The 15,483-nt window shown below is 44.2% G+C and overlaps 1 protein-coding gene across 1 annotated transcript; it reads right to left on the reverse strand.

The window, feature by feature from the left end:
* Window positions 1–321: 321 nt before the first annotated feature.
* MEIOB (meiosis specific with OB-fold) lies at window positions 322–13,465 on the reverse strand. The gene is made up of 13 exons (XM_059861793.1): window positions 13,379–13,465; window positions 10,063–10,120; window positions 8,754–8,885; window positions 8,133–8,205; window positions 7,561–7,756; window positions 4,846–4,946; window positions 3,332–3,384; window positions 3,159–3,254; window positions 2,709–2,810; window positions 2,052–2,205; window positions 1,530–1,713; window positions 1,006–1,092; window positions 322–740 (listed from the first exon to the last, which is right to left on the reverse strand). Exons 1-13 carry the CDS (start codon window positions 13,445–13,447, stop codon window positions 624–626), a joined length of 1,422 nt encoding a protein of 473 aa, XP_059717776.1. The 5' UTR covers window positions 13,448–13,465; the 3' UTR covers window positions 322–623.
* Between the last annotated feature and the right edge of the window lie 2,018 nt (window positions 13,466–15,483).

Here is a 15,483-nt window from a genome sequence, read left to right on the forward strand (position 1 = left end):
CAGCAGGAAGGGAAGCTATGGACAGGAATGTATTAAAAATAAGGGAAAAAATACATGGAGAAAGGCACAATATACATACCTGGGTTCTTTAATTCCAGCTTTGGAGAGCAGAGTCCTGCTTCCAGCCTCAGCTTGATTTTTGATTGTCAGAGGTCACTGCTAATTGATTACTCTGCTCTAATTAGACTTAGTCTGCCTAAAGAGGATCAGCCCTGCTCTTGCCCACAGCTCCATGTTTGGCCTCAACAAGGTGCAGCACAAACCCAGGCAGTGTTTCAAGGGGGAGTCTTTATTTCTTTAACACAAAAGCAGCAAAGTTAAAACCACAGAGGTTCAACAGATCTCTTTTAACCTATTTGTTATTTCTGATTTTTTCAAAGATCTCAGCTGAGTGAGGAAGTTTCCAGCCCCCTTGAAAGGGGTTGAATTTGGTAGAATTAACATTTAAGCTGAGGCCCAAGTACACTTTTTAAAGTACAATCACCCAAAAATAAGAACTCAGAAGCCCACTTAGAGATACTGTAATGTGCACTTCTCCTTTACCATCAGAACAGACTTGGCAAAACCCAACAACAGCAGAATTCCATCTCTACCAACAGAGTGAAGGAAGCCTTTTCTAGCATTTATAAATTATTCCAGTCTCTTCCCAACAAGCTCTGACTGGCCTCTATGGGATCTGCCAGTTTGCAGGAAAGAAGATTCACCTTTAATCCAGTTCTCCAATTGGGTGATGAAGTAACCTGGAAATATAATTAAGGATCTTTGTTATCACAGCACCTTGACAGAGATTATTTTCAGATGTTTGACAGATTTATTTACATTATTTCCCGTGTGAGTACACAGTTATGCCATCTGCCTGTCACTGCTGAAGTCAAACACTTTCATTTTGTCCTGGAAATAGGGACAGAGAAAGGGGAGATGGGAGAGTAAGAGGAGTTTTGCCCAAAAGGACAAGTTTAAAAGTGAAAACCAGCTACTGTTTTGAATTAAGCATTAAATACTAACTTTGAAGTAAATCTTGCTTCGTTCCAAGAGGAGTTGCCATTTCAGTGCAGTCTTCTGGTTTTCTTCCAGCATGAGGAATTCAGGGACCTGTTAACAGGACACCACAGAGCACTTCAGCAGGTGGTTAAAACATCTCCACAACAGAATGATGATGAAAAGAACATCTTACATATTTTTATACATTTCTAAGCTGTATTTTTCTATTTTAATGTAGTGGTTGGTATGAGATGTGTACCAAAACAGTCACGTTAACCAGATAACCTGCAGGGGGTTTGAAAATCAGAGGCAGGAATTTCCAGCCACGTTCTCAGAAAAGCAGTGTTCTGAATTGGGTTCAGTCTTACACTGAGCACAGTTCCTGTTGGCATCTGCTGGCTTCCAGCTTCTGCCAAGCTCTGTGTGTCCATCCATCCCTCCCATTTTTGTCACTCTTGCACACACACACAGAGAACATTTTCAGATATCTGTGATTCTCCTCAGGCTCCCCAGCTGAGCTCAGCAGGAGCAGCTCAAGGGCCCCTTACTGTGCAGCCCAGGGTGTCCTCAGCCACACAGTCAGCCAGGTAGCAGGAGCGCAGGGTGCCTGTGTGGTCTGTCACATCCACCAGGATGTCAAAGCTGGCAAAGGTGGACCTGGCCTTTGGAGAGATGTCAGTGCAGAAGGTGCAGGTGTTTGACACCTCATTCACGATGAACCGGCAGACTGAGCTGGGACACAAGGAGAGAATTCATGCAGATTTGCAATTTGTTCTTCCTGAAACATTTTTCTAGACTGAGATTTCCCAAGAGACTTTGTCTTTAAAAAAATTGCTCCTCTCCTAAACTCTGTCTGAGACAAAGTGACCTCTTTCTTTTTCACTCTAGGACCACAAAGAGCCCTCAGCAAAACCCCACAACAAAACCCCACACCAGAAACCCGCATGGCATCCTCCAGAGAAGTTTTATTTCTTCTCTGGGACGGGACTAAAACATTGCTCCATGTCATTTGGCTCTGGGGAAGAGGGACAGGCAGTTTCAGCACACACTCCAAGCAGGCAGTCGCTCACCATCTGTTGCGCAGGACTCTGGACACGCTCTCGTCGATGTCCAGGGTGGAAATGTAGCCATAAATAATTCCATGGAGAGGCTCCAGCTTCCCATCACTCTGGAGAGCTTTTTCTTTCAGCTGTTCCACTGTGTAGACATCCACTACAGCCTCCACTACAAGTTTAAAAGACAAGTTAAGTGTGTCTGAGCCAGAAATTATTCAAAGAGCAATGGCAGAAGTGGATCTTAAGGCAATAAAAAGGAGATTTAAAGCAGCAGTAAAGCCCCCCTCAAAAAAAAAAACCAAAAAAATCCCAAAAAACAAACAAACAAAAAAAAAAACCAAAAAAAAGTAAAACAAAAGGGAGTCAGATCAGGAATATATCTATTATTTAATCTTTTTATCCTCCAAAGGAGTTTTTGACAAAAGCTTTCCCCCTCACTTCTCCAAACTGGTTGCAGACAGGAAGAACACAGCAGACAGGCTGCAGCTGGCACAGTCAGCTGAAGATACATAAAGATAAAATAAGGGACAGCCCCAAGAAACCATCCAGACTTTACCTACTCAGCCTAACTCAGCTGGAGCTGAGCTTTGTTTCTGGGAACACACAGAGCAGGAATTCTTTCAGCTGCACTGTGAAATGACACTGTGCAGGTAAATAAAATCAAATGCTTACAGTTAATGGTTTCATTTGGCAGCTCCTTCATGGGGCTGGGCAGAGCTCCTGCCTGGGCACTCTCTTTGATGAAGCTGAAGAGAACATTTGCTTCTGCTGTTTCTGAAGATGCATTTTTAAAAGTTATCAGTATGTGTTGCATGTAAAAGTCACAGCATTTTTATATTTTACACATTTTTATTCTAGCAGCACAAACATGTTTGAATTAGCCAAGATTTGCTTTTCTCTTTTTTATTTTAACTGTTAATCCCTCATGGAGTAAACAAATGAAGATTGCTAACAGTAAATTAAAAAAAAAAATAGCCAAAGGAGCTTGTCATCACATAACAGACAAAAAGCAGGGAGCTTTGTGAGAAGCAGGCAGAGGAAATGACAGTTCCAATAGATTAATTAGTGCATTCTAGCCTAGAATAATTACTAAAAGCAAAGAAATACTTGAGCAGCTCTTACCTGGGTTAGTTGTAATGATGGTTTTGGATATCACAGTTGCAGTCATGCAGTTCCTAAATTTGTCAAAATTGATTCTCACATCTGATGCAAATATAACTGTGCAGAAAAACACCCCCATGAGAATAAATGTCACATGGAGAACTACAGTAAAACCATAAACCAGACTGGTTTACCTGTTTCTTGGGGGATCCAACTTTGTGCCAGCTGGATGGATTCATTATCCCAGCTAAATTAAACAAAAGTGGATGTATCAAAACATTTTTGAAACAGCACTTAAAGTTTTTAGTACTAAACTACTAAATAATGTAGTTGTAATAAAATTGGCCAGAGGGGACACAACTCCTTTGTGACACACTTGGCACTGAAATTCCACGTGCCTGCTTTATCCCAAACAGGATAAAATAAAGATGGGTCTAAATGCAGAATATGCCTGGGAAAATGCTGTGTTTCAGCTTTTATCCAAGTCATTTCTAGCTAAAACAAATCCCAGTTAAAGGAGCTGTGTGTGCAGGGCCAGGCTGATTGCTCAGATCCCCAGGCCAGATGTTCAGCACTTCCAACACTGGGATCTTTGTGGCTGGGGATGATGAGACTGGAGTGAGGTCAGAAACATCCCTCAAAAATGGTAATTTCATGGTCTCTCAATAAAATCTCATTCAGCTCCTCCTAAACTTGGCTGGCAAGAGCACAGCCAAAGCACAGATTTGTTCTGGTGGGTTTTCTCCTTAATCCTTGCAAAAAGATTTAAGATATTTCCATTTCATCTGCTATTGCCTGGGCACCTCTTCACTGCTGGGCTCTGGAATCCCCTGGCAGTGCCCAGGTGCCAGCACTGAGAGAGCTGCTGGAGGAATTCATTTCCAAATGATCCCTGGGCTGGAAGGGCTCAGCCCAGAGCTGCTGCTCTTGGCTTTGGGTTAAACATCCCTGCTGGTAACACTGTTCCCAGCCCACAGTGCAGGGCGGGCTGCCTGCTTCCCCTGAGGGAGCAAAGGTCACTGAAGTCACTTTTTAACCACCAAACAGCAATCCCAGGCCAAGGGAACACCCACACCCCCACATGTCCCTGCACTTGGAAAAGCCACGAGTTTATTGAACAAACTCTGGGCAAAATGCAAAGGTTCCTCTGTGAACAAGGCACTGTTCACAGCAGGGATGGGCTGGGTGCAGTTGTGTTTGTAAATAGGACAAAGTTTGAAAATACAGCCAAAGTCATATCAAAATGTTTCTGCATTATTTTAAATATTTAAAAACTCTTTCAACCTATTTCCACTCCACTTGCAATTCTGCTTGGCTTTAAAAATGGATCATGCTCTTCATTTTCCTGCCCTCCTGCTTGTGGAAGAGACACAACAGCCTTTGCAGCTGGTTTTAAAAGTCATTTCCTGAATTAGCTCAAATGTCCACATTAAAAAAAAGGAATTATTTGGAACTGAGCTTCATTTTGCCATTCATGAGCCAGCAGGCTGTCAGCAAGCCATAAAACTACACAAGATATATAAGGCCACTCTAATGAATCTCTTCTTTAAGTCTCTTTTCAGTGTACATTGTTGCCTCATCCCAGTTGGTTCCTAAATAACAATATATTTAAATTAAGAGACGGGTTTATAGTTAATTAGTGTGTGTTATAGCTAATTTCTTTACCCATGTTTGCATTGTTTTTCTAGTGAATTAAAGAACATCTTACCATACTATTGGGAAAGACCTCTCTGTTTCATCATACAGCTTCACTTCACACCTCTGGCCTTTCCTTTTGTCTGAAGTCATAAAATACTTTGGCTCCCCAACCTTGAAGAAGAAAAAGAAGTCACTTGTCCTTTATTCAGTGTTTGGAAGAATAAAACTCATAACCTAAGAAATAAAAGGGTTAGAAAAGGGAAGACTGTAGATTACTAAAAATGAGATCACCTCATTTTCCTTTCATTTTGTTGATAAAAATCTCATCCAAGGGTGTGTGTGGTTATTGTCACTCAGCTGCCAAGCTGAACAAATGGACTCCTGGCCACTGTGAGGCCCAAAACCCACATTTACACAGATTGACAATGAAGTTGCTCGTGGCAGAGCACAGAAATGCTCCTCACTCACTGCCATCACAGCCCCAACCCCACATTTACACAGATTTACAATGAAGTTACTCGTGGCAGAGCACAGAAATGCTCCTCACTCACTGCCATCACAGCCCCAAATCCACATTTACACAGATTTACAATGAAGTTACTCGTGGCAGAGCACAGAAATGCTCCTCACTCACTGCCATCACAGCCCCAACCCCACATTTACACAGATTTACAATGAAGTTACTCGTGGCAGAGCACAGAAATGCTCCTCACTCACTGCCATCACAGCCCCAAACCCACATTTACACAGATTGACAATGAAGTTACTCGTGGCAGAGCACAGAAATGCTCCTCACTCACTGCCATCACAGCCCCAAACCCACATTTACACGGATTTACAATGAAGTTACTCGTGGCAGAGCACAGAAATGCTCCTCACTCACTGCCATCACAGCCCCAAATCCACATTTACACAGATTTACAATGAAGTTACTCGTGGCAGAGCACAGAAATGCTCCTCACTCACTGCCATCACAGCCCCAACCCCACATTTACACAGATTTACAATGAAGTTACTCGTGGCAGAGCACAGAAATGCTCCTCACTCACTGCCATCACAGCCCCAAACCCACATTTACACAGATTGACAATGAAGTTACTCGTGGCAGAGCACAGAAATGCTCCTCACTCACTGCCATCACAGCCCCAAACCCACATTTACACAGATTTACAATGAAGTTGCTCATGGAAGAGCACAGAAATGCTCCTCACTTACTGCCATCACAGCCCCAAACCCACATTTACACAGATTGACAATGAAGTTACTCGTGGCAGAGCACAGAAATGCTCCTCACTCACTGCCATCACAGCCCCAACCCACATTTACACAGATTGACAATGAAGTTACTCGTGGCAGAGCACAGAAATGCTCCTCACTCACTGCCATCACAGCCCCAAACCCACATTTACACAGATTGACAATGAAGTTACTCGTGGCAGAGCACAGAAATGCTCCTCACTCACTGCCATCACAGCTCCAACCCACATTTACACAGATTTACAATGAAGTTACTCGTGGCAGAGCACAGAAATGCTCCTCACTCAGTGCCATCACAGCCCCAAATCCACATTTACACAGATTTACAATGAAGTTACTCGTGGCAGAGCACAGAAATGCTCCTCACTCACTGCCATCACAGCTCCAAATCCACATTTACACAGATTTACAATGAAGTTACTCGTGGCAGAGCACAGAAATGCTCCTCACTCACTGCCATCACAGCCCCAACCCACATTTACTCAGATTTACAATGAAGTTACTCGTGGCAGAGCACAGAAATGCTCCTCACTCACTGCCATCACAGCCCCAACCCACATTTACACAGATTTACAACGAAGTTACTCGTGGCAGAGCACAGAAATGCTCCTCACTCACTGCCATCACAGCTCCAAATCCACATTTACACGGATTTACAATGAAGTTACTCGTGGCAGAGCACAGAAATGCTCCTCACTCACTGCCATCACAGCTCCAAATCCACATTTACTCAGATTGACAATGAAGTTACTCGTGGCAGAGCACAGAAATGCTCCTCACTCACTGCCATCACAGCCCCAACCCACATTTACACAGATTGACAATGAAGTTACTCGTGGCAGAGCACAGAAATGCTCCTCACTCACTGCCATCACAGCCCCAACCCACATTTACACGGATTTACAATGAAGTTACTCATGGCAGAGCACAGAAATGCTCCTCACTCACTGCCATCACAGCCCCAACCCCACATTTACACAGATTTACAATGAAGTTACTCATGGCAGAGCACAGAAATGCTCCTCACTCACTGCCATCACAGCCCCAAACCCACATTTACATGGATTTACAATGAAGTTGCTCGTGGCAGAGCACAGAAATGCTCCTCACTCACTGCCATCACAGCCCCAAACCCACATTTACTCAGATTTACAATGAAGTCACTCGTGGCAGAGCACAGAAATGCTCCTCACTCACTGCCATCACAGCTCCAAACCCACATTTACACAGATTGACAATGAAGTTACTCGTGGCAGAGCACAGAAATGCTCCTCACTCACTGCCATCACAGCTCCAAATCCACATTTACACAGATTGACAATGAAGTTACTCGTGGCAGAGCACAGAAATGCTCCTCACTCACTGCCATCACAGCCCCAACCCCACATTTACACAGATTGACAATGAAGTTACTCGTGGCAGAGCACAGAAATGCTCCTCACTCACTGCCATCACAGCCCCAACCCACATTTACACAGATTGACAATGAAGTTACTCGTGGCAGAGCACAGAAATGCTCCTCACTCACTGCCATCACAGCTGCCAGCACGTTGAGGACTCTCCCATGGAGGCTTTGTCCATTTGCCACGATGTCCCCCAGGGAATAATAATCCTGAGGGTCCTTGACAGGCAGGTGCAGCAGAGCCAGGAGCCTGGTGTCTGTGTCATAGCAGGAAGAGGTTTTAACCACAGAGTGATTTTCACTGAGCAATAATTTGTAGCCACTAGAACAAAACAAATCCCATGGATCAGCACTGCACTCACTGAGGTATCAACAGTGTAAAATGTTCATTCATATGAAAAAGCAACTTTATTCCATTATAGCTTTTCCTAAAGGTACAAAAAATTCTTGTAGATTTTACTCAAAGAATGAAATTTACTCTGTTTAGTAACAAAGAACATTATTGCTTTATGACCTTCTGTTTATTAAATATATTCTCCTTTGAGATTTGACCAGACGTTGTTGAGCACAGGAGGAAGGTACAGCTACACAAGAAGAAAACACCAAAAATTTCTACCAATTTCATGTGGCTGGAAAGTATAGCAAGTCTTAACCTTGATCTTTCTAGAAAGAACTACCACTCCATGCTTTAAATTTACCTAGGAGTTACAGGGTTGAATTTTTCTTCTCTTTCTGCTTCCTTTGACTGAATTAAAGGATTTTCGATTGTAACTAAAATAAAGCATTGATAAGTAATGTTAGAAGTTGATTATAGGTACCATTATAGATATTTCTGTGTGTACCCTCTGTAAGCTCACAAGTTTTACCCAAACAACCACAGGCAGCAAAATCTTTCTGTGAACTTAAAAAGGTAAAAGTACATCCTGTAAGTAAATACAGGATTTTTGTTGTGGTTTTATCAGCAATCATAGTCATATCTATAACTGAGGGAAGACAAACAGCAAAGTGCTTTACAGCTTATTTTTCATCATGTTTAAGACCTCAATATAATGTGAGGTTTGACATTGATTAACTGCAGGCCAGCTCAGAGCTGCTGCACTCAGTGGGTTTCTTTTGTTGACATATTTACTGGGCTTGAGTAGAAATCCTTGGAATCTTGTTCCTTTCCTCTTTCCATTGAACAGAACTGAATAATTTGTTTCCAATTAGGCTGTTTGTGAGTCCTCAGAGCAAAACACAGCAAAGCCACCACCACAACCCTGACTGCCATGCAAACAGAAACGTGCTGGGAATAAATAAAATAAAATAAACAAACTCACCACAGTCACCAACCCTGAAGCTTTCTGAGAGGGATCTGATGTACTCTTCTCTGCCCCAGGACTGGACATTAATGAAATAAGTTGGGGAATCACGAATGGTAAAATTGAAGGTGTATCTCTCAGTGCCTATGTCTGCAAAAATAAACAGGGCTGCAGCAATTCCTCAGCACAGCTTGATTTCTAACCAGAATATGTGTATAAAAATCACTATTTTCAGTTTTTTCCTGGATTTTGGTGGGAATTTTCTCCCACTAGGGGCCAGCAGGTGGTGCAGGAGCACGGTGGTGTTTGGGAACGGGCTGCAATTCCTGCTGTGGTTATACCTGTGCACCCCGCACGTGGGAACTTCAGCTCAAACAGGGAGAGGTGCAGGAGCTGTGGGAGGTGACAGCCGGGGCTGTCACACAGGCAGAGCTCTTTCGAACACACAGCCCCAGTCCTGTAGGAGCTGGGCTGGCTGATGGGACACTGCCAGGGGGTCCAACTGAATAAAGCAAAGTGTTCCAGTGCTGTGGAAAATCCAGGATATTGGTGTCTGCAGCCCTCCCTGTCTCATCCAGATAACTAACAAAGCTTTCCAGGGATCACAGCATGATGCATAGATTGCTAAATTATCCAGGAAAACTGGAGTGATCCCCCAGAGCCCCCTGAGTGCAGGCCCATGGAGCACACACACCAACACCCTGTCTGTGCACTCTGCACTAGGCTGGCCCCAGTGCCAGGTGACAACAATGCCTTTCCCCTAAAACCTCAGCAGGAGCCAGTGGCAGCAGAATAACTGAGCCCTTCTCCTGGAGCTGGAAAGGCTCTCAGGGCTGGAGGTGCTTCCTGACAGTGTCTGCACCAACCCTGACTGTAAATTTGTTATTTCAATTTCCAATTAACATTATTAACAACATACAATTCCCATTTTGTCCCAGATGAAGCTGTTGCTAGTCAGGCCAGAAATTACTTGTGTCATTCCACAAGACATGTCCTCAACATTCTGTTTTAAGAGAGAACAAATATGAAGGCACCAGCCCCATTCCAGCAGTATTTGTGGAAGAGTGGGTTCATATTGGTTCCATCTTCAGAGCATGAAACGCTTCCATGACAGAGTTTTTCCAATTTCTAATTGATATGGCTTAGCCAAACCAATGCTGCTCTTTCATCTTGGTTCTCAAACAGACAGATTTTTTTTTGGGTGCATTTTTATTCTATCCATTTTACACTGAGAGATCTGTTTATCATTTAAATCTCGATTTCAGTCATCCCTGCCAAATTACACCATTGAAGAAAATGAAGTAAAAAGAGTTTAAAGGGACTGTACTTTTTCGGTCTGGAAAGCTTCTGACATCTGTTTTCCCAATAACCACCCCGATTACATTCTGAAAAATAAAAAGATTATAGAGTACAAGTATTAAACCCAGATGTAGATGATGAATTAGATTTCATGGAATTATACTCTGCTGATGATAATAAACATATTTCTGGCTGGTAATCATTTTAATCTATTTATCCCACAGTACCGTATGAGCTAAAGAGTAAAACATAAACACACAAGTTTACTTTAGGAAAAAATTGTCACTAATAAAAATATTAAAATAAATGCATCTGTTTCTGTTTGTGAAGAAAATGGGAGGACAAAAGTTCACCCCAACCCTTCACAATTTTGGCTGTTCTACAGCAATCACTCCTCAGGTAGGCAGCAATGTTGTTGTTTCATGCTCTCTGCACAGGTCTCAGATCTCCTCAAATGCTCCATGGAAAGTCTGGACAGGATTTATGTTGCAGTGAAGTGTCCAAGGTTTTCCCGGCTCTCAGCACCACGAGCCACATGTGTGCACCTACAGGAGCTTGTCCTGGCCTCAGGCAAGCAGCCTGAATTTCTACAGGTGCCTCTCTCTTGCTATCTTTCAACTGACTCCAAGGGAGCTGAGGCAAGGAACTTTTCTGTTGATTCAGACCAAAATCAATCTAATTCTGCTTTGCTAAACCTGTGTCTGTTATGTAAAAACATCCTGTTCTCAATTGTCAAACACAACCACTGGGAGCAAACACACACATGTAGATACAGATATATTATCTATCTGTCTATCTATAATATAATGTAACATAACAGCTGTGTGGTGGGTTGTTGTTGTTTTTTAAGTGGTCCTTGGTGTCAGAGAAAAGTGTTGCAGTGCTTGTTTGGGATTTAGGAGGTCAGCAAGGAAAGTCAGGGTGGGACAAGGGCTGGAAGTGCAATACTGCCAGGACCCTTCCAAACACGAAGAATCCTGCATCAGTTCCACGTCACAGAATCCTGGAATGGTTTGGGCTTGGAGGGACCTTAAAGCCCATCCAGTGCCACCCCTGCCATGGCAGGGACATCTTCCACTGTCCCAGGGAGCTCCAAGCCCTGTCCAGCCTGGCCTTGGGCACTGCCAGGGATGGGGCAGCCTGGCAGTCCTGATTGTCCCATTCCAGCAAAATTCCAGAGCCAGTTGGGAAGGGCAGGACGGCAGTTCAATAACCCAGCCAGGACTCATTTTGTTCATATTCCCAAAGCAGCGTGACCTGCCTGACTTCACTGCAACGATCTCGACACGTACTCAAAATCAGCTCTGCGATTTCCCTGGGATCGCTAGAGGGAGCACGGGAACTGCCTTATCCTGCAGGGCTGGAAACGCTCAGGCAGCGCTGTAATATCCCCTTTACTGAATGCTTTATATCTTTATATCCACTGCATGCAGTGAGTCTGATTAGGATTTTGTTTTTCTATTATGGGTTTTGTTTCTTAATTAAAAAAAAATCTATTAAATCAGAGTTATCTGATAGGACACAAATACAAATACCCAAATACAGGAACATTCCCTGTATCTCACCACCAATGTCAAAAGAACTGACTTTTAGGATGAGTGCCTGCAGAAATTAGGCTGATTTTGTGCCTAATTTCTGGTGTAAATATCCAGTTTCCCAAAGAAATGTGCCCTGGCCCTGCTGTAAATGTGTTCACCTCTATGTCTCCAGCCCTGAGCTTGCACAGAGAGCTGGCAGAAGGAATTGATCTGGCTGGAAACTATTTTGGACTGAGAAAGGCAGAAAAACTTCCAGAGATCATTTCCTTGATCAGCTCATTGTGCAACTGCCCAAGCAGTCGTTTCCCCAAAAGAGGAGGGGAGCACCCCCATGGTGCCTGCTTTGGCAGAGCACTGCTTGGGGCTGCTCAACCAACTCCTGAACACACTGCAGTGTTTACACTTGAATCTCTTTCACTTTTTAAAATAAACAGCAAACTCATAACCCGTGCCATTTTGATACTTCAGACTGTGTTCAGCTGTTTTAACAGCCTAACACAACACACACTGATCATTCTATCATAAATTTTATTTTATAAAAATACTTTTGTTGCCATGTGTTGCTAACTGCAATACTCAAGGTAAGTTTTACTTGTAAAATAAAAGCTTTTAACTGGTTTAGTGGATCATTATTTGGGAGGAACTGTGAAAGACAGGTTAGATTAGCACTGCTGAAGATCAGTTTGGATCAATATGGCTCTAAGGAGATAGAAAACTTCTCCTAGATCATCCCTTTTCTGTGATTCTTCTTTCATTTGTTTCAAGTAAATGAGAAAATAAATTGTGCCATCCCAAATAAAAAGTGGTGGGAATAGGAAAACTCCGTATTTTCACTCTTTTCAGGAATGTCAGAGCTTCCCTGGGGCAGGGGAAGGGGGGTTCTGCCTCTGCTCAGGTGAGACCCCACCTGCAGAGCTGCCTCCAGCCCTGGGGTCCCAGCACAGGGAGGACGTGGAGCTGTTGGGGTGAGCCCAGAAGAGGCTCCAGGATGATTGGAAAGGCTGAAAGAACTGGGATTGCTCATCCTGGAAAAGAGAAGCTTTGGGGTCACCTAATTGTGGCCTTCCAGGGACTGAAGGAGCTGACGAGAAACATGGAGAGAAAATCTTTACAAGGGATGGAGTGACAGGACAAGGGACAATGGCTTCAAACTGAGATTGGGCTTAGGATTTCGGGAGAAATCCTTCCCTGGCAGGGTGGGCAGGCCCTGGCACGGGTGCCCAGAGAAGCTGTGGCTGTCCCTGGATCCCTGGCAGTGTCCAAAGCCAGACTGGGCTTGGAGCAGCCTGGGACAGTGGAAGGTGTCCCTGCCATGGCAGGGGTGGCACTGGATGGGCTTTAGGCTCCCTTCCAACCCAAACCAATCTGTGATCCTATGCAAACCCATTTTTCATCCTAAAGAAACAGAACCAGCCCTGCCATGGAACTGTGAGATTTTTACCCTGCCTTCCCAGCGTGCCTGAGAGTCTGCTGAGGTCCCAGATGATTGTGGCTGCATAATGCTGACTCTGTCATGTCCTTAATAATGTCTTCACTAATTCAGCATCCATTTCAAGTGCCACAAAGGAGCCTCTGATACATGGGATTGTCCAGTCACTATCTGTGCCTGTGGTACCCACGGGCTGTGGACAACAACAGCATCGATTTTCATTTTGCTGCTTTGCACACAAAGAAGGGAAGGTCCTTTCTACCCAACAATTGCACTAATGCTATCAGTACCTAAATACACACCAATTACATAATTTTGCAGTAATATAAGACAGTCAGATAGAATTTCATCTGGGAACAAAAGGCTGTGAGACTTACAGGACGAGCAAGGTTTGGATGCAGATCTGAAAGTGCAACAAAGTCCCGTGCTGAACGAGAATGAGCCATTCTTTATCTGAAACTGGAGGAAACTGACTTGGATTTTGTAAAAATCCAAACAAATCATTTAAGACCATTCACAGTGAGAATAACAAGTTATTTTTTAACATAAATGTTTTGACCTAATATCATCTGTTTTCAATAAGAGGCATTTCAAGCCATCTGAAGGAGACAATTCTTTATTGTTTGGATTTGGCGATGGAAGTTATGAACTTTACTGTGACAGCTCTACCTAAGCTTCTCAAATAAAGGCCTGTAATTTTTATTTATTATTCATCATTAAATGACTCCATTAGCACCAGGCTCTGAAAAATATTTACCCTCCTTCTCTCTGGGAAGCCCAACTGAATTTAATGAGGCAGCTCATATTTAACAGGCAATTTATATGTGAGGAAAGAGAAGTGTTGGGTTGCAAAGCACCTTTAATTGAGGTTTTGGACTAAATATTAAACTACTTTAAAATGTGAGTTTATTCCTTCCTCAAAACAGAAAAGTTGTGAATTTATTAAAATGAAATTTGTGAAAACCAGTTCTTTTCAGGCTGCCAACGTGGCATTTACTGCCCAGCCCTGAGAGCACCCAGGTTCTCGAGAGAGATGCCTAAGTGGGGCCATGGGTGCTTTTTTAGATCCTCTGAATGCCTCTTATTATTTCAGGGGTTCCTCAGAGACATTTAGATACGTAACAAATGGTTGTCAGATTCTGGTTTTTCTTGTAAAAGGAACCATGGCATTGTCCAAATCTTAATAACCTTTAATAGGAGAGAACTGCTGACATTTTTCAGAGGATGCCTGTTCAATCTTTAGAACAAAATCCTGAATGGCTTTCACAGCCTTTATACCTGGAACCTCGTGTGAGAATTGTTAACCATTTCATCAGGCATTAGGATAAAAGTCTGTTGAACTAGAGAACAAATAAGCCTACATTTTAAAGAAAAATAAGCAGTTAACTGAGAACCAAGTGATTTTTCTAAAAGAGCATTCCAAACTACACTCTCACAGAGAGACAGCCCAAATTTGCCTTACAGAAACCACTGAACAATGGGGCCCTCAAACCTGTTCCCATCCCATTAGATGGAAGAATTTATGTTTCCTTCTGTAGGAAAATGACCTCAGCATCCCTCCAAGGCAGGGTAATATTCTCACCTCAGAAGTTAAATATTGTTACCTGCTGTACCCCACACCAGCTGGGTCCTGTCAAAGGAACCAGCACCGGAACACCTGTATCAGAGGAAGATTAAAATGGTCATTTAGGATTTTAAATGCTCTGGGTTCTGAGAGCTGGAGCAGAGGTGCCCCACTCAGGGACCCCTCAACCCATCATGGACCTGCTCACACACCCGCCATTCCCCTCAGGTTCCCCTCACTGACCCTTCAACCTCTTCCTGGATTCTTCAGTCCCTCAGGTTCCCCTCACTGACTCTTCAGTCCCTCAGGTTCCCCTCACTGACCCTTCAGCCTCCTCCTGGCTCTTCAGCCCCTCAGGTTCCCCTCACTGACCCTTCAGCCTCCTCCTGGCTCTTCAGCCCCTCAGGTTCCCCTCAATGACCCTTCAGCCTCTTCCTGGACCCTTCAACCTCCTCCTGGACTCTTCAGCCCCTCAGGTTCCTCTCACTGACCCTCCAACCTCCTCCTGGACTCTTCAGCCCCTCAGGTTCCTCTCACTGACCCTTCAGCCTCCTCCTGGCTCTTCAGCCCCTCAGGTGCCCCTCAGGTCCTGAAGGAGACAAGATGGCGCCGGCGCAGTGGCGGGAAAAGGGCTCCGCGCCCCCTCGGCCCTCAGGGCTGAGGGCAGACGCTCTCCCACCCCGGCACGTTCAGTGGGAGCTCCAGCAGACCTGAAGTCGCTGTTTCAGGAGGTAACAACAGGGTTAGATGGATTTTGGGCTGGAATTGTACCCCGTGAGGGTGGGCAGGCCCTGGCACAGGGAAGCTGTGGCTGCCCCTGGGTCCCTGGCAGTGCCCAAGGCCAGGCTGGAGCACCCTGGGGTAATGGAAGGGCTTTTAAGATCCCTCCCAACCCAAACAATCCCATGATTCCGTGAC

This window comes from Haemorhous mexicanus, chromosome 17 (genome assembly GCF_027477595.1).
Source record: "Haemorhous mexicanus isolate bHaeMex1 chromosome 17, bHaeMex1.pri, whole genome shotgun sequence".
NCBI lineage: Eukaryota > Metazoa > Chordata > Aves > Passeriformes > Fringillidae > Haemorhous > Haemorhous mexicanus.

What these genes read in the sequence shown, in the direction of transcription:
- MEIOB (XM_059861793.1), bottom strand. Translation starts at nt 13,447, where the DNA reads ATGGCTCATTCTCGTTCAGCACGGGACTTTGTTGCACTTTCAGATCTG. An exon ending in TTCAACCCTGTAACTCCTAG is followed by an intron (nt 7,757 to 8,132) that starts GTAAATTTAAAG and finishes GTTTTGTTCTAG; the next exon opens with TGGCTACAAATTATTGCTCA. An exon ending in GAAGCAAGATTTACTTCAAA is followed by an intron (nt 741 to 1,005) that starts GTTAGTATTTAA and finishes TTATATTTCCAG; the next exon opens with GTTACTTCATCACCCAATTG.